Source organism: Equus quagga, chromosome 5 (assembly GCF_021613505.1).
Source record: "Equus quagga isolate Etosha38 chromosome 5, UCLA_HA_Equagga_1.0, whole genome shotgun sequence".
Classification (NCBI taxonomy): domain Eukaryota; kingdom Metazoa; phylum Chordata; class Mammalia; order Perissodactyla; family Equidae; genus Equus; species Equus quagga.
Genome location: NC_060271.1, coordinates 71528064 through 71555841, shown reverse-complemented (window position 1 = coordinate 71555841; position 27778 = coordinate 71528064). Strand labels below are relative to the sequence as shown.

Genomic DNA, 27778 nt, shown 5'->3' with positions numbered 1-27778 from the left:
GCAAAAGCCATCATAGACAATAAGTAAGTGAATGGGCAAAGATGTGTTCCAAGAAGACTTTATTTATAAAAGCAGGTGGTCAGAGGAAGAAAAGACAGAAGAATTTTTAGATAAAGATGACAGAGCTTAAAGAAAGCTCTCTGTCCTTAAATATTTATTTCCCCAACAGCTTGCCTGGGGAGTCTGAAGTTTCCACAAGGTACTTTTTTCCCAAAATTTCTTAAGGACTTGGGGCATCTTAATTGGGTTAAGGTATTATGTTAGGAAGAATATATTAGAGAATATTATATTTCTCTCCATATATTTTCTCCAGGAGAAAATATTACTTTAGTGAATAGTTACTTTGATCAATTAGCATCCTTTTCTGGGTAAACAGTGATAAGAGGGACTAGGACTCAACAGAGGTAAGTGCAGATGAGGGCAGGAGATAAGATAACATCCAGGATAGGGAGGCTGGCAGCACATTTATACCTGCTGTGTGTAAGATCTTGTACAAGGAGCCATAGGGGCCACAAGTATGAATAAAACACAACCATTCTCAAGGACGTTGAAATTTAATGGAAGATGCATGATGTCTATATATGTAATTCTGTATGTATGTATCCATCTATGCATCCACACATACCACAAATAATGGATAAAACAATAGTATGTGGTACCTAGCCACCAATGGTGCAGGCAGTAAGCCTGAAGAAGTTTACAGGAGATCTATTCCTATTGGCCAATGTGAATGGGAAGTCTTCAGGAACATATGGACTTTGAACCTTGAGTTGAACCTTGGTTGATTGCTAAGAGTTTAATTGGTGGAGGCACCTGTCTCCCCTCCCCATCTGCAAAACCAAAAACTTAAAAAAATCCCTAGGGGACTTCTACATCCCTCATCAAGCTGGAATTCTGTGCAAAGGGGGCTGAAGTCACGGATTCAATATTGGTTAGGATGGTTAGAGTCCCTCTGCACTGGGGTTATGGCCTTGACTCCACTCTTCCACTTGTCATCTTGAAATGTTTGACACCAGGCAATAGAGAGTAGCTGCACTCATTTATTATCTGGATCTTCTTCAATCATTCCCTGGTTCCTGAAAAAAGTCAAGTGCTGGATGGTTCAGTGCAGCCCTTCTCTGCTGCTTGAGACAGAACCTGGAGCTCTGGTCCCCCTAATGTGCGGAGGGCGATTCATCTCACATGTGTGAAGGTCAACATGTTTTATTCACTGGAAATAAGATTTCGTTTACTTACATGGGACTCTGAGAAACCAAATAATAGTGTTGAATAATAATTCACTTCCTCAGTGAAAGGATGAAGAAAACAAAATCCCAGGAGGCCTACAGTGATTAAAAGGACATTACATTCATTGCATGATTTTAGATGGCACATGCTAAGTCGCTCCTGTCTTTTTCACACAACCACACATTATTGATGAGCAGGCATCAAGAAGGCATTAGGTGATGCTTTATTGCATTATTTTAATCCACTGAGGTTGTATATATGAAGGGTATAGATTTATGCTGGGTGATTCAGCTATGAAGGAAGCACATCAATTTGTTCATGAATGTGAGTTGGTGATTACCTCCATTAAAGTCACCAGGGCAGACTGATCACTTTAATTTAGGCAGAGTCTTGCAAACAGCATTTGCGAGTGGTATGTGTATACGTAAAAGCACAGGCAAAAGAGCTGTTCTGCATCCCTGAGGAGCCCTAGGAATGCAGAGTTGTGTCTCATAGGTGTATTCGTACAGGCAAGGGTATGGAGTCTGGTGGGACAAGGAAGAAATTGCTTCCTAGCGCCATGTGGCAGGATGTTGTATAAGTTTCATTTGGTTTAGCTGCTGAATGCCAATTTGATGATACACTGCTATTGATGACAAACTGCAGAAAGAATGGCACAGAGAACATATACTTGTTCCCAATTCCATATCATAGAACCCAGGGCCCTCCTGGGTAGGACTAAGTTATGACAAATTGAATGGTGTTCTACTTTTCTATACAGCATGAAGGGAACTTATGGGATTTAGTAAATTTGAAAAATTGGAATTGAGTACCTGCGATCCCAGCTATGTGCTAGGTGTAGTGAAGACCTCTGTCCTGCAAGAATTCACAGCCTGGATGGGGATACATGAAGTGACTTTTTAAGCAATCCTGATTTACCCTTGCGGTTTATAGAATGAAGGTTAGAAGGGCATTCAGATGATGTGGTGGCTGAGAAAGCAAGGAGAAACAGTGTTGAGGAGTGTGGGCTATGATGCTGGTGACACCGGAGAATTAGCAATTCATTCATTGCTAGAGGACCTTTCAGCAGGCACTATGGCCAGATGTAAATAAGTGCCATAACAATTTCCCTGACCCGGAAAGTCTGCTTCTGACAGGAGCAAAAATTGGATGCCTAACGATGTCTGTTACTTCATTTATGGTAATAGCAAACGTTGGAGACTTCTTTATGTGTGTGACAGCAGGGAATTGACTTAACCAAATAATGAAGCAAAAACATTTGGGGATCTTATTCAGTTATAAAGAGAATTAATTACAAGAATATAGAGAATCTGGAAAATGTTTATGATATAAGAGATTAAACAGTGGCAAAAAGATACATACTGAGATTACAACTTTATCTTTCAGTTATGTGTAATTTTTATAAACTATACAAATGATTACATATAAAGTAGACCTCTCTTTACTCTCTATTGCTGCCTCCATTTTATTTCCTTTGTAGCAATCGTCACAGTAAGAACTTAAAAAATGCATTTACTTTAATTTCACCAAAATTTAAGCTTCACTAGGGAATATAAATAATATTTAACTTGATCACCTCTGTATCTTCAATGTATTAGGCACCCAATTTATATTTGAATGGTTGAATATATCAGCCTTTGGGCATTGTTATTAGAATATTTCTTTACTTTTATAGTGACCTTTCGATAAAATGCACCATATGAAAATAACATTGGTTAAATCCTACTGGGTGCTGGGTTAAGCACTCTGTCCGTTTTTCATTTCAACCTTATCACCACTTTGTTATTATATTTATATTTTATAGTTGAGAAAATTGAGGTTCACAATTGAGGCAAAGCACCTTGCTTGGCTGGCAAGAGTAAGAGTCCAGACATAAACCCCAGGCTGCTTGTTTCCAAGGCCCAGGCTCTTGACCATTATATGATTTAAAACAATTAAAACATATGGAATAATCAAGAGTGTCAGATGCTTTAGAGAGGCCATTTAAAACAGAAGCGAGAAAAAGTGTTTCTCATTTCTTCCCATCCCCAGTATCTTCATGCTACCCCAGCTGCCAACCACTGCTGAGCCATCCTTCCCTGATCAAATTATCCCTGTTGTCTACTGAGTCTTGTCCATTCTTCAGAACCTCAGTTGCTAATAATCAGGTTGATAAACCCCTCTCAGTCTGAGGCAGCTGCGTCTTTCAAGGATTCCGTAATACCTCATCATAAGACACTGCTGCCAACATTTTCTGGGGCAGCCAGACCTCTCGAGCTCTCCTCAAATCGAGCTGTGAAGGTGGCCATTAAGTCTACTCTTCTGTCCATCTTGTGGAAGTCCATCATCTTCTTGAGGTCGAATCCCTCTGTCTTCATATCAGCTGTTTCTGTCTTGCCGCTTAAAGATTTCAGGGAAGTGTATCATTTCAACTTTTACTGAAGTATAAAATTTCGTCTGTAATATCGGAGGCATGTTCTGTAGGAACCTTGAAACTCTATACAAGATAGGCACATATATTAACGCTGTTTGGTATGCTAACCATATCAGTGCAGATAACTGAATAAATATTCAGATTGAGATCATAGCACTCTTCAGTGCCATGATAGTTATGGAGAATAACAGTTTGCATGGAATTTGCTCCATCATCTCTTCTCTTTCTATGATTTTATATGGCCATGTGACTGTAGTGACTGGAACTTCCATAAATTCCCTTTTAATAGTAAACAAGTTCATTTTATCCTCAAATTTATGATGATGAAATATTAACATGGGGAGCAAGTGCTTTATAAACCTCTGAATTGCTATTCTGCTTTCTTTCAATAGTGTGCGCTTCTTAAAACACCAACATGATACCTGAAGCTGTAAAAATTAATGAAATGATAAAGCATTTGGGGGTTGAATGCACTGAATATGTGCTGGTGTTTGGAAATGAACAGAATTATGAATATTAAAAAATGTAATTTGATTTCCAGGACCAGAGAAGAAGAAAACGTTCTCGTCTTTCTGACGCACCTCATATCACTTTGGAATTAAATGCCTAAATACTTTATTAGCAGAAGTTTTCACTGCCTAATTAAGGCTCAGCCTCCCAGGAATTTTGGCTTTTCTTCTAACTGTTGAAACTTGTCTACGGCATCTTTGAGATGGGGCTGTTTTCTGCAGTGATGTCCACACAAAACCAAATTTCACAGCCATGACATTCTGTTCATCTGGAGCTTTGAGCTGTGCAGTTTGTTTTTGTGCAAGTGATTAAAAACATCTTGCACTTTAAATGGCCACAATATATTTTTTATGAGGGCTCCGCATGTTTCTGAATTGGTCAACTTTAACTCTGCCATCAGTGTCTCTGGAATATCTCTACTCTGTTTTTGGTCAGCTAAGAAGATTATTAAAGGGTTAGGGAATGAATGCCAATTCTGCAAATTCAGTTCAAGGAGCAAGTTACTTTCTTGGAAGAATCAGCCTCAGCTCTCCTTACTGCTTTATTGTCTTTCTAATCCTTCTTGTGATGTTATTGCGTGCTCTACCTGCTTACACAGCGTGCCTCTAGAAGAGCAAAAAATATCATCATCTTTGAGTTTAGAGAAAATTGTGCTAATGAGACAATCAGAAAAGGAGTATTGGAAGATGGATATCTTACCTCTCCATGATATGTTTACTGATTCCCACCCAAGAGTACTGACAGCTCCTTTTTCTGAATTCTCAGAGGTCTTTTAGTCAGCAACACACAATTTAGTGAAAACTGCTAAGCTTCCTCCTTTTCCCCAAGATAACCGGTTTTTAAGGCACTAAGAGATAGAAGACTTGGCCCAGTCTTCTCAGCTTTTCTTTTCCAAAATCAATTATGCTCTCAAAAGTTATGGAGGAGAGCTTCCTTTCATAAGGGATTGTTGGGAATTTAGTACGATTAGCTCACAAAGGAGCGATGCCACTTTTAACTCATGGCATAGTCCCTCCCGGAAATCCCCAATCAGTCAAAATAGCCCAATGTTTAACAGTTAATGATATGCTTTATTGTTTTGTAAGCTTGCAGAAAGGCAAACGACTTGTTCCCTCAGCTAAGCTGTAAACAATTCAAGAGGGGAGAAAGCAGAGGCCGTAGCCAGTCCATAAATGTTACCTGCTTGGTTGACTCAGTAGGTTTCAAAATTCTATTGAATTTAATCATATTGTTCAATATCTTTTGGTCTGCAATCTAGTAACTCTATTAATGGTGTATTGTCCACTTTTTTACTTATATTGATCTTTTTCAAATATCTAATGATTCTAGTCTACCATTCCCTACTTGCCCTACCTCGCCTTAGGAGGATTTTCATACTAAATTGCCTCAAAAAAGGAAGAAAATATTGTGATTTGAAAGATAGGAAATTTCATTTTACTAGAGTTTCTAATATCATAACGTCAGAGCTGCAGTTAAAGAACAGATAGTTAAAATAAACCATCAAGTACCTACTGTGTGCTGTAGTCTTGGACTGGTGTGGAAATGTTAGCTGGCATTTCAAGCTACATTATTGATTGGGAGCTCTCTCAAAGACTGAAACTTTGTATTTGCTGCCAGAGTCCAGAAATCACAATATATAACCATGCTCAGAGTCACCGTGATTCCAATGGGTCCAGTGAGAAGCAGAAAGGCAAGCCAAAGGAAAAGGAGGAAGGTAGGAATTTGGATTGAGTCCATGACCAATCTAAAATAAGCAAACCTGCCTTTGGAGATAGTGAAATCCTTAGCATCATATTGGAAATATCTTCAGAATGTTTCAGAACACAAAGTAAATGAAATTCTGACTTTAAGTGGACTGAAACAGCAGGAGTGCATTGAGGAGTGGAGGCTGCCAGACTTTAGGATTTATGGATCAGTAAATTAAGGAGAATAATGGGGAGTTGCCAGCTCTTTATTTTTTCTCAGTTTTGCTAGCACTATTCCCCCACTAAGATTCTCTTGGACAATAAGTTTCCCACATTAGGTCTAAGCCGTCATAGAGATTATTTAAACAAGGAACGAAGTAACATTTCAAAAGATGCGGAAAGAAAAGTTCATTTTCACCATGTGGAAATTACTGATTGGCATCTGTCTTGCACAAGATCCCAGTTCTTTTCAGCCCTAAGGCTCCCAGGATCAGCTTCTGCCTGGGGACCACAGCCAGCATGAGCAGGAGACGGTGGGGAGAGCCACCTCTGTGACTGGCACAGTCCAGTTACAGTATTCCTCTTCTATGCACAGGCTGGTGCTCTTCTGTTGTCTGCAAGCCTTAACTCCAACCCATACTCAGATTCCTCCCTGACTTATACTGTGCCCCCTTGAGACTCGTACAAGTACAAGAAAAAGTGTTTCACCACAGCTGGTAATATAATAGATTGTGGTTGCTACCTTTTTTTTTTTTTTGATTTCTTTTATTATGGAAAATTTCATGCATATCCAAAAGTATAGCATGTATAATGAACCATTATATACTATCTCCCAGCTTCAAAAATTATGAGCTAATGGCCAATCTTGTTTTTCCTATAACTCCAGCCATTTCCCCTACTCTAGATAATTGTGAAGCAAATCCCCAAAATATTATTTCATTTATAAGCATCTCAGTGTATATCTCTAAAAGCTATGGATGCTTAACAAAAAGTAACTAACGTATTATTAACACACTTTAAAATATTAATGTCATCAAATATGTAGTCAATACTTAATTTTATTGTTTCACAATGTACTTTTGTGTATTCATTTACATATTTTTGGATGTATATATTATAGTTTATTCTATTCAGGATCCAAAAGGGTCTGACTTTTTTCCCACTATTTTATCATCATCAGGATTTTCATGATTGCATCCATATAGTTTTATTTTACATGTTTGTTTCTTGATTTTCCTGTAAATTGAGCATTGATCCTAAGGCTGATCATTTGCGGATTTTGTTTTTTTGGTGGTGGTGGCTGTTTTTTGGCAGGAACATTTCATGGGTCGTGTTGTGTGCTTCCATCAAGAAATACGTAATATCTGGTTCTCTCTCTCTCTTATTCATACAGTCTTGCACCACATAATGACATTTCGGTCAAGCACAGTCCATGTATATGATGGCAGTTCCAAAGATTAGTACCAGAGAGCCGAGCTGTGTAGTAGGCTATACCATATAGAGTAAGTACACTCTGTGATGTTCACATAACCACGAAGCACCTAACAATGCATTTCTCAAAACATATCCAGGTTGTTAAGTGACACATGACTACACATATTTTTATTTAAACAGTCATCGAATACTTCGTCTAGAGCCATTATCTCATTGAGAGTGCTCTTATTTTCTTATTTTTCTTCTTACAAAGATGCAAGCAAATGTTACCCAAGACCTGGTTGCTGGAGCATTTTTAAGTTTTCCTGTTGTTGTCATTATTTGGAGTCATATGCCAAGCTCTTTAGGAATTGTCCACTGCTCTGTAAAAGTGTGACCTCAAGTCTCTCTTGCACAGCAAGCAGGGATGATAACAAACATCCATCATCTAAAATCATCATCATTTCATAAAGTGAGAGGTATTTCAACAGCAGAAATAGGAAGAATTTAATTGAAGATTAAAAGACAGAATTTTAAATTAAATACATGTATCTTTCTGGAAATGGACCAGAATGTTGGAACCATTGTTCAGCACCATAGCATTGATAAACATCTGCTAGAAGATAATGTGAAAATTTGTCTCACCAAATTGAAAGGGTAGCTCAACTTTATCTTTCAGAGTATCTTTAATCTATGATGTATTCCAAATCACTATATGCAATAAAAATTATTAAAAGCTAATCTTTAAGTCAATAAACATGTATTGAGCACCAATTCTAAATCACGTACTCAATCAGGCACTTTGAATATAAAATACACTATAATACAAGTGTAACGAAGATGAATCCAAAATGCAGAGGGAGACAATATGATATAACGAGAAGACATTTAGAACCTGCGTTATTAGTTCTTGCTCTGTCTCCAAGGAATCTCATGTCCCTGGACGTTTAGTATCCTGTGAATGGGTGTGAAAAGATGTATTTGTCTTTCTCACAAGCTTATTTTGAAAACTAAGTAAAGTAGTGAAAATTATCTGAAGAATCAAAGATAACTATAAAATATAAGAAACTACATGATAATGTTTGGAACTCAATCTGTGGTATCTCATAGTATGTACTCTCACTGTAATAGACAGTGTGTTTTTCTTCCTTAAAAGCTTCAAAATGGAATTCTTTACACTGATTTATTGAAGCAATCTTTGAAATTATCCCTAGCATCACCATCTACCCGTCTCCTTTTGCTGATAAGGAAACAGTCCTCTGAATGTGAAGTGACTTATGTAACTGGTTAGTGGTTGAGCCTCCTGATCTCCAGTTCTGTGCTCTCCCCACTGCTCCACACTGTCTAACTAAGGTTTCTTTCTCGTTAGGAGCCATACCCGTGTGTAGTGCATTTTAATCTCTCAGGGTATTAAGGTTTGGTAGGAGAGCAGCCTGGTTTTGGAGAGCAGAGGTGAGCTGGATACAAAGGGCAGGTGTCCAGGAGGCTCTCGAGGATTCTCTCTCTGCTAATCACTTGTTCTGCTTGCCCTTCTGCTCCTATCCCTGCTGGCCCTTCTCTTCTCCTTTGCCCTCTCTGATCCCCATTCTCCTGTCCTCTTGACACCAGCCTGATGAGACCATCAGTGTTTTGATGGTGGCTTTGTGTGCTATTGACCTGGACCAATCAATTTGACCTTGTTTTACCAATTCACACTCCTTGAAGAGAAGGAATAACACAAACTTAAATGCTTGAATTCAGTTCAGCTGTTTTAGCTGCGTTTATAGGATGTTAAAATTCAAATTTGAAGGCCTTTATGCTGGACCTGCATGTTCTAATTTGCTTTACACTCCACCATTGAATTATACCAGCCTCTTCTACACATTTCTCAGACGTGCCTGGCCCCTGAAAGTATTTGAGATGGCTACTGGTGGACTAACATCTTCCTGACAGACAGGCAGATCTGGGTTCCTTTGGGTAGAGCACTCTAATTTTCAGCTTACTATGAATCTCTTTTAAATCCAAAGCATTGCCTGTAGCATCTCTCTCATTGGTTAGAGTTTAGTACTGATGCAGCCAAAATTGTAGTGTTCTGTGCTCGATGATGAGTCTTAGGGGGCTCAAGTGAGAGTGTGGGATCAGGGCAGCCCAGAGGGGAAAACAGTTCAAAGCAACCTAGTTAAAATTTATTGTTGTGTGTACTTGAGAATCCTGAAGCAATGATTTGTCATTAGCACCTTGCTCTTTTGGCAGAAATGCCTAAGTTAGCATAAGAACTAGTAATATTTGGTTCAACACAGAAGGGTGCCCTTATCTTATTTGTCAAAGGACTCTCCTGGATGTGGCACTGCCTATAGAAAGTGCAAGGTCTTGCAACAGTGTACTTTCCCTTTGCCCCAACATAATTTTCACTCAAGTCCTCTTCAATACAGGTTGCCAACTTGGCCTGTTCCATCTCCAACAATGAGGAAGGGGTAAAATTAGTCCGGATGGCAGCCACCCAGATTGACAGCCTGTGCCCCCAGGTAAGCCTCATTTACTTTGTTTCATGAGCCCATAGATGACTTGCTATTCAGGAGCTTCTGCGCTCCAGCCCTCATGTCACTCCTTTCCTTGTCCTCTTTCCTCTCACTGTAAAGTGTTACCCATCATTCGTGGGCTATTTCAAATTCTACCTTTCTCAAAATAACCTTCTAACTATTCCAGCCTCTTTAAAATTACTTTGGCAGTTATTGCCTTTGCCACTCATATTGATTTGTTCTATTTGTTTGGGGCTGTTATTTAAACATCCCTATCTATTTACCTTGTGTCAACAACTAAATTATAAGCTTGCACATGTAGACCAAGAGTTATATTTTTGCCACATCTGTCCTAAGTAAATAGGACTTATTCAGTAAACACTTTCTAAAACCTAAGGCTAATTACTATATCTTAAAAAAAGAAAATAAAACAAAACAAAACAAATACTGATGGTAGTTGATAATCTACATCATCTTTCATGTTTTTGATTGTCCTTCTGAACACTGAGAACCTGCTTATCTGTAGAAGTTATAGGGTCCAAGGTTTCAACATGGTCTTTGTCCTGCTTGTTACTCTTTTGAAGAGTGTGGTCAATATGCCCCTGGATTGTTTCTAACAAATAGGTCATCAATGCCGCTCTCACGCTGGCTGCTCGACCACAGAGCAAAGTTGCTCAGGACAACATGGACGTCTTCAAAGACCAGTGGGAGAAGCAGGTCCGAGTGCTGACAGAGGCTGTGGATGACATCACCTCAGTGGATGACTTCCTGTCTGTCTCAGGTAATCACGAACAGGCCCCTTACAAGGCAGCTGAAGGAGAACAGGATGAGACAAGGAATATCTTACAAATGTCATGGGTCTGTGTTTCAAGTACTCTTCTTGGCCCTTTGAGCTTTCAATCATCTCTGCAAATGTGAACGTAACACCCTCTTGAAAATTCTTCTTTGATGCGCACCTTATTTCAAGATACCGAGTCAAAGTATTAGGAGGGAAAAACACAAGTTGTGATAAAGATGTCGGAAACGTGAACAGATTCTTTAAGGAGACTTAGGTTCCTTTTCAGTTCCTGGAGTTTTTTAAGAACGACGGCTTTTGATGCATCTGAGTCACCCATCTGAAAAAGGGTATGGGGATGTGAGATTGGTTAATCCCCATGGTTTATATTTCAAATAAACATGTATTGAGCACCATCAAAAAAGTCATCAGCTATTCCAATCTGGCTCTGTTCAGTAAGTCATTTTTCTAAGAGGTGAAGTTACCCAGTTTTGTGATAAGCTAGGTAAAAATATTAGCCACAGAATAAAACTATTATGAGGCACTTGGGAGATGTTGAGGCTTTGAGCACTTGTCTTTGAGATTGTATAAGGAAGTAAGTAAAAGCAAATAAAACTAGTCATTGCTTGAAATTGTAACTTTGTTCTTTGTAAATGAAGACAGACTGAAGGATGTTAATGCATTTGAATAACCATATAGTTGATTTGACCTTTAACAGGACTTATTAATGCTTTTTCAAAACTGGGCTACCAGCCAGCAAATGGGCCTTTTTCCAAACACATTTGATCAAACACATTTGGCCCAGTTGACCTAGAAGAGACTCTGTGGGAGGTGTGGGGGAAGAGGTCGCTGGAAACATCAGCCTTCTTTGTGAGGCATTAAGATAACCAAGTAATCCTTGAAAATTCAAACTGACCAGATGTTGACTCTACCCACAGGTGTGTGGAACTGACACCTGCCAACTCGGGTATGACCTATCCTTGACTGGGACCTGCTCGTTCTTGGCCAACTGAGGCCTTAGAGGGAGGTGTCGCAGCACTGCTGGTGGGATGCAGGCAGACAAGGCCTCTGACTATAACAGTGTGGAAAAGATTTCTGGGAAAGGCTAATTGTATTTGGAAATTTTTTCTAGGTGTAGCCTTTCCTTTTCATGAAAAACAGACAGTGAATTCCCACTGGGGGCTTATGTTAAAGCCTTGTCTGAGAGCAGCATTGTCAAGTCTGGATAATCAAAAAACCAACTTTTAAACCATGGAGGGCAAGACAAGGCAGATGGGAAGACGTGTGAACGTGTGCTCAGTGTCTATACTTTGCCTAACTCTCTGCTGTTTGCTTGAATTTTCACCAAAATTGTATAAAGTAGGTATTAATATTCTGAGTCTTCCTTTGAGAAAACTAAGTTACTGAGAGAGTAGGTAACTGGGAAGACATGGTATTAAAATCCAGATTATCCTCATTTCAGAAGCTGTATAGTTTACAGTAAGTCAACATAGAAGGGAAATTGCCTTTGGTGCTTCCAGCTTTCACTGCAGTTCCCTTCTCCCACCTCTGGTGTCTTCATTCCACTCTCTAATCCCTTTCAGAAACCTGTCTTATTTTCCATCCCCAAGGTGCTTTGTTTTTGAGGACTTGTCAAAGCAGCTATTCATTTAAACATACCCATATCTAGGAGTTGGCAGATAAAGAACTCAATATGTTGCTATTTATTTTTGCTTTACTGATTGATGGCTGAGTCCTAACAATGTAAAAGGCATCTAAGAAATGCATCCCTCATAAGGTGCTTAGAAATTATTTGGGCAGCAGGGAATAGAATGACAGCCACCACTACTGGGCATCTTTCTAGTATCTAGTTGGTCTTTGCCAGGATGACTACAGGGGTCCCCATAAAGGGACAGGGGGACTCTTCAACCAGCCTCAAATCTCACACAGTAATCTTGATAGCCTGAAATCTTACTCTACTTCCCCTTCTATCTACAAATGAGGAGAAAATACCCATACACTACCTTTTTCATAAAGGAATCATTTCAGAACTTAAAACTTTCCCAACTTATCCTCTTCTTTAAATGCATGTACAAAATTTTCTGAGGGTGGGGAAAAGAAAGGTGAAGAGGTCTTATCTCAGATTGTTTCAAGAGCACGAAGCTTTTCTTAATTTTCTTCTGCCAGCTCTGCCTCTTTGCCACCTTTCTCCTGCCATTCCTTTGTGCATCTCATTATTGCCGGCAACAAGAAAAGGCTTCGGCTTCTGCTGATAATGCTGTGCGGTCCAACCCCAGTGGTACAAGTGCCGCGGCATGCCTTGACAGGAAAATGAACAGGCGCTGTCAAGAATCCAGCCTTGGCAGGGCCTGCTGGAGCCTGCCTTTGGAGTTGACAATCGGAGGCAGCAGGCACCTTTCCACAGACTGGCTTTACAAATAATGACACAGCCCACTCTCTCCTGCTGGTCGGCTGTGGATACAACCCAATAGTTGGGGAATCTACTTCCTACCTCCAGTCTGAGCTGGAGCCAAAACATTTGCATCAGTAAATTGCAAGTTTGGCCCAGGAGAAATTTTGGAATGGCTTTAATGGCATTTTATGTATTAGTTTCTTTTTAAGGGAATATCTATTCTGGCAGAAAACTCTATTTAAAAAACAACAAAGAAAGATCTTTGTTTTTAAAAGACTATAGTTTTTTTTCATGCTACCTGAACTTGTATGTCTGAGTACTTAATTTATCCGTATGAAATGCAACAAGTTTGGGGAGCAATGATGCTAGTTATTAAAATTACAGGAGCAAAACCAATTTTCACATGTGACCAGGGCTCATAAAAAAGTGGAATGGCTGTGTTAGAACACTTAAACTGTTCCCACTGGGTAAAATCTACAATTTTTAATAGTGTTTTAAAGTGAGCATCTTGGCATAATGATGGTTTAACTCTTGGTTTGGCTCACAAAGTAGCAGGCATCTAAGATCTGAAAGAGCTATGAACTCGATCCCATAATGTCCAAGAGTTTTGTCTGCCTTTTCCTTCTTTTTTTCTTTTTTTTAACTTTTACTCCAGTCTTGAGTTTCTTTCCTTTTAGAAATTCACACAGTGAACTTGGTTTTTGAATATTATAAACCTCACAGCTATAGTTTCTAAAATCAAGTAGCTTGGTCATCAGTGATTTTTATAGCAAAATTCCATCTTTTCTTAAATAATAAGGTTGCAAAAATTCAAGGAAGTTTATCACAAAATATGTTGCAGCCCAATGTTTTATAATATGTTTAAATACCGTGCTTCATATCTGGGTGTAACACCCAAAGTACCTGGGTAGTTTTTCCCAGCAATGGAATCATCTCTGGAATATGTATGTTATTATTACCTCTTTCTCTTCTATGTTTTTTTCTAGTTGGAACAGCATTCCTCTATCTTCTTACTTCATGAATTTTTTTCTCTTGAAAATACCATAGGATAAAAATATGTAATTGATTGTCTCTTTTCAGTTTACGTGTTTATTCAGTATTTCTTCTTTGATTGCCTCCTGTCAGAAATGCAAGTATGAATCAAGTATGGATTCTGCCTTCATAATTCACTGCTCTTCTTGATAGATCCTAGGCCAGTGTGCTTCCAAACCTGGGGGTCCCAGAACTAAGTTTGCAGGGCATAGGAGAGGAGAAGTTATTACAAGGGGTCCAGGAATCCATATATACATCAAGTGTGTCTTTTGATCAGGTAATATGGCTATACGAACAGGTACAGTTCTTTTTCAAATACATCATTGGTACTTAGCTTAATAAAATGCAAATCTATTTAAAAACATTCCAAATCATAGTAGGTTTTACATATATGCCATCCACCAATATAACTACTATTATGAGGGAATTGTGATTCGTTTTTCCATAAAAGGCGTACTGCTAACTGGGGAATGTTGGGAAATGCTGAGTAAACTATCTTAAGATTTCAAAAAAAAAGTCAATTAATAAATTATAAAATTATCAAAATTAATACATTTTTCACCCAACATGATTAACTTAACCATTGAACAAATTAGTTGATGATTTTACTAATTAAAAGCAATGTTTTTGATATCATGGATTTCTAGCCTCTCCAGCCTCCTTCACATTTGTATAGTTATATCTATAAAAGCATATTCTTTTTCTTGCCTCTTCATTAAATTAGTTGCATAATTCTAGTTTGAGAAATAGATTTTTAAAAAACACTTATCATTTCATTTTAAGATATTGGGTCATGAATGAATCTGTTAGAGTTTTTAAAAATTTTTATTAACTCCAGAGATTATTGGCATCTAGGATAATTCACAGGTTCATTTCTGTTCTTCATTTAACTCCAAAATCCCATCTTTAAACTATGCACAGAAAAGCAATAGCTATGCCTATTCTTATGCTAGTATGTTAGTCAAAGAAAATGGCTGGATGCATATTTTTGACATGAAGACCCTCCCAGTTGCCCACTTTCAGGGACCAGGGCACATTTTAATTGTCTGGAAGAATCCAGCAGGCAGTAAGGGAGACCTATTTGAATCAAACTTTTGTATTTAAAATTCTAAACCAAGTTTTGAGTAAACCTTTTTCTCAGGTGTCCTTTTAGATAAGTTTGCCTGATACAATTCAAGACCTCATAAAAGGGTGGTTTTCAGAAGTTCCTTAATCAAACTGAAAACTTTTTAAGTCTGTGTTTGCACAACTTTTTTTCTCTTTTACTCAGCAAAATATCAGCTTTCAGAAAGTACTACTTTTTGTAAGTTTAAGAATCTGAATATTAAAATTTCATTCCATTTCATTTTTTTCTGTTTTCGTAGAAGCATTTCATTTATTTTTCTATTTTAATTTCTATTTGAAATTAAAGAACTAGAGAGTGTAGCAATTTAAAATTTATGATGGTTCGAGTGAGGAGAGCACATTGTATGAGGTCAAAACAGGTGTTATTTTATGAAAAGAAAGTTAAACTTTGCGATTTTATGCCCAATGTGCTAAAAAATAAATCTTCTCTGAGTGATTGGTTTAATGAAAGTAGAAGAGATCTAGGGTAGAGACTGGGATTAGCTGAGCACCCTCCCATCTCTCCGTCTTTGGGAATTTTAAAATCAGAACTAGCCCTAGAAACTTCTGAAAAAGGTAATCATTTATTTTAATCATTTATTAATTATTCATTGCATTTGGCAGTTATAATTTTTAAAAGGTTACCAGATTACTTAAGACTATTTCCAAACTTGATCTATTTATCTATTTGGGACGTGCATGTGTGAGTATGTGTGTGCATTTTCAGCTTAAGTTCTTTTCTTTCCTCAAAGTACTAAACTTTTTTAGCATTTCTTTAGACTTCTATTTCTAAAGAATGTTCGAAGGACGTAATTACAGATCTCACATTGGACATAGGACATACAAAATTGCACACTTGCAAAACTCTAAGGGACCAGATCGTGTGTTTTATCTGTGCTAGTCAAGAGTGAAGCCTCGCATCCTCCTGCCTGGGTTCTATTTTGGGCAAAGGCAGCAGAGGGATCACTCACCTTGGCTCTAATCTGAGGGAACCAATCACAAGATGCACTGTATTTTAACTGCAGAAAACTCTACACTCATCTTCACCCAGTCAATTTTCCCATTGTATATACCTTGTGCATGGCATGATATTAGAAGACTGGGTGATATTTGTTCATTCTATAGTTTCCCTCACATGTTGCCTTAAGAAAAATATGATTAAAGAAACATGCACCCAAAGTGTGATTCTGATCACTTCTAGAAATGTTTCTGCTTCGTCAAGTTGACTTCATGTTAGCTGCCACAATCACTCCTAAAAGACCTTTTCATACAATAAATCTCAAACATTCAAACACAGAAAGGAATATTCTTTAAGTCAGTGGTCTTCAAAGTATGGTCCCCAAACCAGCAGCATTAGCATTACCTGGGAACTTGGTAGAAATGCAATTTCTTGGGCCCACCCCAGACCTAGTGAATCAGAAACCCTAGGAACAGGGCCCAGCAATTTATATGGTTCTACAAGTCCTCCTTCTGGTTGCTCAAGTTTGAGAACCACAATTGTGATTGTAAACTATGTCCTTTAAATATCGTTTCAGTGTTATTAGGCATATATTGAGGGGAAAGATGACGGTTCCTGATGGCTAATGAGTCTTAGATTGGTTAAGTGTCTGAGTGATGTGAAATCATATAAATGAGTATGTGTCCTCTCCACAGAAAATCATATATTGGAGGATGTGAACAAGTGTGTGATAGCCCTCCAAGAGGGAGATGTGGACACCCTGGACCGGACTGCGGGGGCCATCAGAGGCCGGGCGGCTCGAGTCATACACATCATCAATGCTGAAATGGAAAACTATGAAGCTGGTGTTTACACTGAGAAGGTGCTGGAAGCTACAAAATTGCTCTCTGAGACAGGTAAATATGGATATTAGATTCCACCAAAGTGTCAACGTTGTGTTTATTTTCCATATTGGAATAAATCTGTTTCATTGTTTTCTATAGGCCTTTAGGCTTCTAAATTATGCACAATCATAGAAGGGGCGCTCACTTCATTTACTGAGTTTGAGTTTGAATAACTTTAGCAGAACAATGATTTTATTGCTTTGTGTGTATATATTTATAGTTTTCTTATATAATCTCATTTGATTCTCAAAAGGACCTTCTGAAGTAGGCAGAGAAATTTTTCTTATCTCCAGTTTCAAATACAAAAATGGAGGTTTGAATCAGTTAAGAGACAGAAAAATGGTTGCAAATCTAGAAAATAGTGGAGATGTGATTGGAGCTTGGAATCATGAACTTCAAAGCCATTTCTCCATCTATTTCTTGAGAAGGTAAGACCTTGAGGAAAAACTATGACAACCAGGGGAAAGCATGAAGGCTCTAGGTAGTGCCTGGATATGAAGTACTCAAGGAAAGGAGATGGTGACTGCTGAAAAAGGGATAGACTTTCCATATCTGCCCTGTGCCTCTAGGAAAGCCTTGCATGCCCTCCTTCAGGGGCAAGTGGCTGCCCACTGGGGAATCCCTGCTGTGTAAAACACGCCTACTTTTGGGAGACTGCCATAGCTCTCTGGTGCATTGGGATGGAAAAAAAGACTTTACTTCCACTGAGTCAGCACAACAACCCATAACTTTGAATAATTGTGACAAAGACTGGCCTATTTTTAGTAGTTTTTGCTTTTGACTAATGTCTATTGTCTTTAGACCCTTTCTGAACTCCCTCATGCGTTGTGTATTTGTATATATGGTGGTGGTGGAGTGAGAATAGAGAGAAAGTTCAGGGAAGGACAGGAGACAAAAGGATAGAAAAAGAGAATTTAACTCTATATTGGATGGAGTTATGAATATGTAATGATTTGGGTCCTGTGTATGCACATGAGGACCTCTTCTCAAAACCCAGCCAGAGAAGGACTTCTTCAATCTGTACATGGACTTTGGAAACCACTAGGATTTTTAAAAGTAGATGTCTCTGAAAGGTCAGGTATAGTGTTCCAAGTTCTATATGATAAGACATGTCAGTAGAAATATGTTTCCTTCTACAGGGAAAGGTCATTTACAAGGACTTCTGCAGATATTTGTTAGTCTGGAATGGCACAGAAAAACAACAGATAAACAGAGACATTGGGTATTCTCTCTGAAGTATAAGTAGAAAAGGAATAGTGTAATTCACATAATAAAGGCACATCCAGGGACTGTTGCTCTTGACAATCCTCATAGACTTAGAATTAGAAATAATAACAATAGCGATAATGATAATAAAATATATTTTAACTAGGTGAATTTCAGTACTGTTTTCTTTCAAGTAGGCTTGCCCTTTGCATTCAATAGAGCAACACAAATCAAGCCGTACAGTATTTCTTTCCTCACTTAGAAGAATTAGAAATGGGCATTTTACTCTCCAATTTAAAGAATTCTTTCTCAACCTTAAGGGGGCCCTCTCACATTTCTGGGGCTCTCAATTCCTTGCCCATGAGCTCTATTCCATTACACAGTCTTAGCATCAGGTGGTGTATCTGAGACATAGCAGCATTCCCTTGGGTCTGACACTGGGTAAAGAGTAGCAGAGAAGAGTGGGAGACATGGAGACAGGACTCTCAGCTCACGCCTGCTCATGACTGCGTGGAATGATAATTGTAGCAGATGAAGGAAGCAGAGCATATTGCCAATTTGCATGTGACTTTGTGCACACAAAGAATTCAGGCATTGTTCAAGAGACTTTTTGGACTTTTTTTCCTTATTGTATCTTGGACTGCTTTACAGAACAGAAGGAGTGGTGCCCTTTGGGTCAAAATCTACTTACAGTCAAGGACAATGTGCTTAGCTGATGGAAATATTTTTACCAAATTTTCACCAAAGTCTTGAAATGTAAATAATTTTATGTTTGAATTTTGTTTTAGCTAAAAAAAAAAAAAATAGAACAGAGCGATTGCATCCTGGATTGTTGTTACTAATCAAGATTTTCCTGTCATTGGTTCATTGTCAGAGCTTTTAAAATTATCATCTCAGCCCTTCCTTACAGTAATTGAATACTGTAGAGACTTAACTAAAGGCACCTTTCTGATTCTGATGTCCACATCTAATTCTTAATTGAACTGAGATGAGCAAAACATTTAAATTCTTTCTGTTTTTCAGGATACATTGAAGATAACTAGGAAAGTAACCAAGTAGAAGAGATTGGAATAGTTTATACACAACTGTAGTAGAAAATACAAGAATATATGTCAAGGAAAAGTGGCTATTAGTGGGTTAAGAACTAGAATATACAAGGTATATAAATTATTTGCTTCTGTCCCAATTGTTCTTCTCTTTCCTAAACAGGAACAATATTGTTTCTTTATGAGTAATTATAGAGGTTGTCAAAGAAATGGAAGCAAAAACATTAATTGTTAACTCACTGATTGCTAATTAGAATTACTGGGAAATGTGCTAGACACACGAAGTTCAAAGAAGACCATCAATCAGTTCTGTGTTTATGGTTGTGCAGAGTTTTGTTGGTTATGTATATTGTCTAAAATGAATTAGTTCCCTCTGGTCAGTGTCTGGCTGTGCTAAGGAGATATATAGCCTCAAAATAAAATCTCCTATGCATATCACTAATTCCCAAGTATCTACCTTTGGGCTGACATTATGATCCTGGTTCTTAAAAAATCTTAAAGCCACATTGAGTTGGTCATGTTTTTAATATGAGCTTATCAGACTTTGTCCTGAGAGTACATATTACTTTGAGGATAGGACACAGGGGCAGTGGGCAAGGAGGGGAAGGTACTAAGAAGAAGAATGAAGAAAAAAAAAAAGAGTCCGGGACATGGAAGACAAAATGTCATATTTTCTTTTGCCTTGACATAACCTACCAAGTTCTGCTGAGTTTTGTATCTGAGTTGTTAGATTCAAGACACTCAGGCAGAAGTTCTCAACCTCTGTACTATCAACATTTTAATATGGGTAATTCGTTCTTGGGGGAGAGGAGCTGTTCCCTGCATTTTGGATGCTTAGCAGCATCCCTGGCCTCCACCCACTAGCTGCTCAGAGGACCTCCTCCTTCCCCCACCCCAAGCTGTGACAACCAAAAGTGTTTCCAGACATTGCCAGATGTCCTTGAGGGGTGGGCAAAATAACCTCCATTGAAAATAACTGTCCAAAAGGGAAAAAATATTCCGAAATAAGGGAAAGTTTAAACAAGGCACAATGGAGCCTGTGTACTATGGCCATAGGGTGTGGTGAAGGGAAGGGGCTGAAGGGAGTGGGCGTGAGTTTATTACAAAGAAGAATCTAAAAAAGGGAAGAATGTTCAAAAAGTCTTCACTAGAGGAGACTTTGCTGTTAAACGGGTTTGCAAACACAGGCCAGCCCCTCTTTAGACATGTAAATGATGCAAGGGTGGGGCTCTGTAGAGAGACTTCCACTTTACCACCTGACAACCTTCCCTGAGTGGCTAGAAAGTGAGAGAGATTCAAAGGCTGACCAGTCAGTCTGTAGTTTATTATCTATGAATTAGTTGACTCCCTCAGTAAAGATTGTGATGCAAGTTTGTGGCAATGCGAACGAGATCAGGATGAGAGATCTCTGAGACTCTGCAGCAGGTCCTTCTTCAGAGCAGATAAAAAAAAAACGAGAAATAGAAAAAGTACTTTTAATGAGGATTTTATGTTATTGAGCACTCCATATGTGAGATTAAAATTCCATTATTTTGGAGAATATGTGGGCCAAACAAATGGTATATTTTTTTTTTCATTAAGGCTTTGTTGTTTTTCATTTATTTATTTATTTTTGAGGAAGATTAGCCCTGAGCTAACATCAACCACCAATCCTCCTCTTTTTACTAAGGGAGATTGGCCCTGAGCTAACATCCATGCCCATCTTTCTCTATTTTATATATGGGACACCTGCCACAGCATGGCTTGATGAGCAGTACGTAGGTCCACACCTGGGATCCTAACTGGCGAACCCCCTGCTGCTGAAGGAGAGCAGGCAAACTTAACTGCTATGCCACCAGGCTGGCCCCAAGACTTTATTTTTTTAGGACAGTTGAATGTTCACAGCAAAATTGAGGGGAGGGTACAGAGATTTCTCATATACTCCTTGACTCCACACATTCATAGCATCCCCCATTATCAACATCCCCCATCAGAGTGGTACATCTGTTACAGTTGACGAACCTCCATTGACACATCACTGTTGCCCAAAGTTCATAGTTTGCATTAGGATTCACTCTTGGTGGTATACATTCTACTCGTATGGGCTAATGTATAATAACATGTATCCATCATTATTGTATCATACAGTGTAGTTTTCACTGCCCTAAAAATCCTCTGTGCTCCATCTATTCATCCCTCTCCCCCTCCAAACACCTTGGCAACCACTGATCTTTTTACTATCTCCATAGTTTTGCCATTTCTAGAATGTCATATAGTTGGAATTGTAAAGTATGTAGCCTTTTCAAACTGGCTTCTTTCCCTTAGTAGTCATGGTATTATTTTTATATTCATGCTTCTATAGGGTAAAGTTTACATAAAAATGGGATTTTTTTAAACATTATATATTTTGCCTAGAAAATATAAGAGGATCAGCAAATTGAAAGCACTCAAACTGGAAATAGTAATGAGGGGTACCATTGCATCAGTACAATGTAGTAGAATGAATCCAGGTTAAGAATCAGAACTCATTCCTTGACTTCTACCAACTAATTGTGACCTTACACAAATTTATTAATGCCTCTGGGCCTCAGCTTCTCATGTATTGCCTAACTTTTTGTCATCCAAGGATGGTCAATATTACTGATCTTAGACTATATGTGTCACTGTGTCCTGGTTTCTTGGTGACTTGACTGCACTCAACATGAAAAATTGTTCCCTCTGAATCTTCTATATAAACCCTCAGCTCTATCTGAACAGGTGTATTCATTATTCCCCAGGCACAATGCATCCATGCTGTTCCCACTCTCCTTCCTGTAATGTTCTCCAATTCCTCCTCCTCCTCTACATCTGTGTATTGAACTTATCCTTTAAGATCTGGCTCATGTCTCCGTTGGAGACAACAGGGAAATTTATCAGTCTTTTGACATTTAGTATGTCCTCTTCAATGTAAATTGTCCACAACTAGCTTGTCAGTTCCTAGAGGCAGGTGTTACTGTAAATGCTTAGGACTTCGAATCACATAATTAGCATTTAATATGTATGTGTTGATTAAATGAATACAAAAAATTAGGACATTACTTTTTTTTCTCAATAGAGAATATGTCCACTAGCAGCCTTAGATACATAGCTCAAGATTCCAGAACAGATAGACTTGTTTTCCTTCTACTTTCTAGATATCAAAGGGGAGCAGTCTGCTTGGCCACTGGGCTTATTCCATTCTTATTCCATGTGGACTGATTTCTGTTGCTAGTGGGATCAAATTTTATGGTTGGATAGGTCTCGGTGACTTGCCTATCCCTGTGGCTGGATGTGGGGGATACAGATGGAAATAAGATCGGTATCAGAAGAAGGTGGTAGGGACAGCTTACTGGGAAGACAAAAAAAAATTAGATATTCTATATAGGAAGGATTATTACAGTCTGTCACTTCTCCATGACTGCCCTTGAAATTAGATTATGAAAGTAATGAATTTTAACAGAAGCTGTAATGACTGAGATGGTTCCTCCTAGACCTCTTAATATATTTTAAATGTATTTTAATATAACCCTTACTATTGGTACAAAATATTTTATTTCTCTCTGAAAGGTCAGAATGATTAAGATATGGAGGAAATGTCTTACTTCTTGTTGGTCGCAGTAGTCATGGTGGTGGGAAGTGAGAAGTGTAAGAGGAATGAGAAGGAAATTTCATCCACTTAATAGTCCTTGAATAGGCAATATGTGGTTTGTCTCAAAGCCTTTTCTATATGACGGAAACTTACATACTCTGGATATCATAAGGACTTGGCTGGTTTTTAATATCTGTATTTATTTGTTTTATCTTGAAAGCAAATACAAGATTTCTGGCTCAGAGAACAAACTTATTACTTACAACAATATACCTTGCCCATTCTGCATGACTCATTCTACCTCTCAAGGCAATGTGATGAGGCCAGATGAGTTGTGCGCACAAAAAGGAGGTCCATACTACAGGAGAGGAGCCACAAAATTATGAATCTGGGAGCTTATATAGGAATTGGTGCTCAGAGAGAAACCTTTGCTCTTTAATGTTAATAAACTCTTCCCAGGAAAGATCCCATGTTGTCACAACCCTTTGGAATGTAAGTGAATGGCTCTTTATTTCTCCCCTTTTGAAATGTAAACACAGATCTCTGGCAAGATGCACCTGGAAATCTCTCTCTAGGTTATTTCCTATCTTAGGACTGCTATTGAGTCATTCTTTGAAGCAAGTTACTCGTCGTTTTTACTCAGAAAGACCTGGCCATGCAGAAACATGAAAGTATTTTCTTTATTGTGATTTGTTTGTAAATAATATGTTCTGCTAGAATTCAGACATGTCCAGCTCTCTCAGCATGAGGGGCTGAAGAAACACCCGGGAAAATACAACTTAAGAAGAGAAAGTAGGATTTACAATTTTAGCCTGATGATAAACCTCTAACATGAAAATGGAGATGGAATAGAGTGTACATGGGAAGCCTCATGATTGCATATTTATGTGCCATAAGTTTGGAGCAATGTAGTGGAAGAAGCAGCATTTTTCTAGTGCCCAGTTGTCAAAGTGAAAAAGGAAGGATATGAATCTCCCATTCTGCATGAATCACATTAGGGATTTGGAATCCTGGGGACTACAAAGGACATGGTGCTTCTTTGTCACCTCAAGGGCATCAGGGACCAGCATCCATGGTAGTGACAGTGGAGTGGCAGAAGGGCCTGCATATTTTGTCTAGTAGGGCCAGTGCTGGTGTCCACTGGAATTGGTGACCAGGATGTATAAATTGCGCACAACTGAGGCAGAAGTAACTTCCCTTCACCCAGAATCTCTGCCACATCAGCAACAAGTGTTTGAACCAAAGAAGGGAAGAATATACTGACAATCACTTGTTTGGGAGCACATGTGATACATCATTGGCATATTCCAGAAGTGATTTGGGGAAAAATAGGAAGTTTTACTTATAGCTGGAGAACCTGAGATAATAGACATAAGAATCATTGACCATTATTCTGGTCAAAGTGACCCCAAAATGCCCTCCTTACCTGGTTTGCCTTTCTATATTTTAGTTATTCTCTAGCACTAGCTGATTTCTTCCTTGTCAGTGAAGTCTCTCTAACCATACCAGCCAATCTCACTCCTCTGTCCCTCCATTACTTTTACTATGTGTCACTCATTAGACACTTACCGTGTACTACCCTGTGTTACAAATTTTGTGTTTGCCTGTTTGTCTGTCTTAATGTATATATCTGTCCTCTGTCCACCTTTCTATGGGGGTGGGGGCGGGGTGTGTGCATGTATTGCTTCCTAATTAAATTTTAACCCCTTGAGATCCAAGACTACCTCTTCATTTTTTCCAGTCTTGATTAGACTTAAAGCTCAAAAATGTTTATTAGGAGCCGGCCCCATGGCTGAGTAGCTAAGTTTGCGCTCTCTGCTTCAGCGGCCTAGGGTTTTGCTGGTTCGAATCCTGGGCAAGGACATGTCACCACTCATCAAGCCATGCTGAAGTGGCATCCCACATAGCAGAGCCAGAAGGACCCTAAAACTAGAATACACAACTATGTACTGGGGGGCTTTGGAGAGAAGAGGAGAGGAAAAAAAAAGATTGGCAACAGATGTTAGCTCAGGTGCCAGTCTGAAAAAAAAAAGTTTATTAATATAAATGAAAAACGTAACTGATGTGCAATTCCTTATTTTGGGTATTGTACCCTTTTTAAAAATTACACAGTTGATCAAGATCAGAATCTTTAAAATTATGTGCAATAACTTCTTAGCAATTATTTTATTACATTTCAATCCTTTAAACGTTACTGATGCCAAATTTAACTATATTTATCAAGCCAGATTTCCACAAACATGGGTAAGCTAAATAAGGCATCATGTTCAATTTTTTATTCATTTCTTAAGTTTGAGAATTAAATGTGCCATCCTTTTCTCTTAACTTATATGCTATTTGTGATTGTTCTTGAAATGCTTACTTTAAAATATGAGAAAACTTTCCAAGCAAGCATTTTCTTTCCCTGGGGAAAGGAATTTGTGTCTAGACAAGAGCAGACGGATGTTCCCTGATTCTCTTAGGGTAGTTATGGTGAATGGAATTTAGAAGATTTTTTTTTCCTTCTTCTAGGCAGCGCTTTTTCATCTTTCATCAAACAATTCAGCTCATGGGTTGTGTATGGCCTTCTGGCACTTTAATTTGATTTTGATGTTTGAAATGTACATTATAATTTTCCAAACGTGAATTTATGAAAATGGCAGCCCTTAGGAACTCCCACAGAGGGAACAGATGACTTACTCTGACGAAGGAAAGTCCAAGAATACACACAAGATGGCAGAATTAGTGCTAGCCAGAATGATGCTGACGGTTGTCTGGAGAGGTAGAGACCAGGGAATAAGGAGCAGATTAAGCTGGGCTTCTTTCGTCCTTGCTCCTGGCTTCCAGTGCTCAACATCTTCTAACTAGAGTAAGAGTTGTCAAGAGAAAGCACAGGAAAAAGCTAGTATATCATTGGTCTAGAAGAGTAAGACTTAAACTGAGAGAACGTATTTAAGTATTATTTCTACACTGCTTCCACCACATTTCAAAAAGCATTTGAGAATACTTGACTCAAGATTGAAATTTAAACAATTAGTATATAATAAAGTAATATAAATTTGAGAGGGAAATAGTTGCACAAGAATATTAGATTAAGCTGGGAGGTTTTTTGGAGAGAGTGTTTCATTTGAGCTAGGGAAGCTGGGTTTGAATTTTTTTTCTTTTTTTCTTTTTTTTTTTTTTTTGCTAGCTACAAGCTTTTTGGCAAGGTCTCTTAACTTTTAAAGATTCTCTTCCTTCATGGATCTGGTGAGGTCATAATGGAATATAATGTTTAATACTAACCTTCTTGGCAATCAAGATAAAAAGGAAAATTCCAGGAGTGAGTTTATAAAATCTTGTCCCAATGGCAGATTTCATGGGAAATCCTTTATTAAAAATGTGAAACCATCAGAAGGGTGATATGGTCCTGCCAAGGAGAAAGAAGGGTATAAAAGCAGGGGTACTTGGAGATAAATTGTACCAACTTCCCAGTTTTCAGAGATTTTAGCACTAATTTGTATGTATTTCCAGTTTACTTCACTCCCACAAGGCCCACTTGTGGGCAGTGAATTGTGTAGTCATACCTCCAAGTTCCATCCAAAGTAGATTGGATGATTTTGCCTACTGTAAACACAGAAAAGGCAGTGTGGATGGGTAAAGGCAGAGTCATGGTGTGAAGACAACTACAAGAACCATTTACTGTGAATCCCATGGGCCAGGCACAATAGTAAGCATGTTATTACATACATCCCACTTTTTTTGTGCCTCAAAGGCAAGATCATATTTGTTTTATTTGCCACTTTATTCTCAGTGGTTAAAGTATCAACTATGTTTATGTATAAAATTGTATAAAACATTTGTTGAATGTATTGTTTCTCAACTTTATTTAAAATCTGAAGAGCACCTATCATTACCCCTATTTACAATAGAGTAAACTGAAGCTCAAATTGGTTAACTTGTACCTAATCAAATATCAAGATTCAGTTGTACTTCTGCCTGGGCGCAATAAATAGACCAGAAACCTAGACCATGTGTAGTTGCTACAATTGAGCAGAAATTTTAATGTCCTGCAAACTATTTTTACTGATATTTCTACTTACGGCATAGGATACTCTATTGGTTATTTATTGCTGTCTAACAAATTACCCCAAAGCTTAATGGACTAATGTTATAAACATTTATTTTCTTATAGTTTCTGTGGGCCAGGAAGCTGGGCACATCTTAGCTAGCTACCACTGCCTTAAGATTTCTTACAAGGCTGCAATCAAGGTATTGGCCAGGGCTGTGGTCATCTCAAGGATCAATTGGTGAAAGATCCACTTCCAAGCTCACTCACATGGTTGTTGTAAGGTCTCACTTCCTCATTTGTTGTTGGACTTCGAGCCTCAATTCCTTCCTGGATGTTGACCAGACGCCTCTCAGTTAGTTGCCATGTAGGCTTTTCCATTGATCAACTAGCTTCCATCAGAGTGAGCAAGTGAGAGATCAAGAAAGGGCAAGTGAAATGGAAGCCAGCATCTTTTTGTAACCTAATCTCAGAAGTGGCATCCATCTTTCTTCTTATATTCTATTGGTTAGAAGAAAGTCACTAGTACCAACCCACATTCAAGGTGAGGGGTCACACAGGGCATGAATATCAGGTGAGAAGGATCATTGGGGCCCATCTCAGAGGCTGACTACCAAACATACTTATTTGCAGATGCGTTAAAATGGGACAGACAATAAGAGTAATGACTAGTTAGCATCATTAGGATAGAGCATTAGGATATGTGGACAGATCCCACAACATAGACTTAATAGGGACATATTTAACTTGTGGCACAATGTAGCTATTTCCTTGTACAATGGCTTCCAGAACACAAAAGTCCATTGAGTCAAAATTGAGCTATGCACTCTTGGCCAGGAGGGGACAGTGGGGAAGGAAAGACCAAGATTGGCTCAAGGAGATTGGAAAGGGGAGTTGGAGTAGAGAAGGACAGGCTCAGGGAATTGCATAGAGAAACAAGATAAAGCCAGGACATAATTCAAAGATAGCAATGTACATGTCCAAGGGAAAAACAATCTTAATGATATCACTAGGAAAAATTT

At 38.5% G+C, this 27778-nt stretch overlaps 1 protein-coding gene across 1 annotated transcript in view; it reads left to right on the top strand.

Annotated features, from left to right (window-relative positions):
* CTNNA2 (catenin alpha 2) overlaps nt 1–27778 on the top strand; it is a 962660-nt gene that overhangs the window by 859083 nt on the left and 75799 nt on the right. Inside the window, exons 9-11 of the mRNA XM_046662353.1 lie at nt 9660–9752; nt 10371–10527; nt 16703–16903. Coding sequence (XP_046518309.1) covers nt 9660–9752; nt 10371–10527; nt 16703–16903 — 451 coding nt within the window. The remainder of the gene's footprint in view (nt 1–9659; nt 9753–10370; nt 10528–16702; nt 16904–27778) is intronic.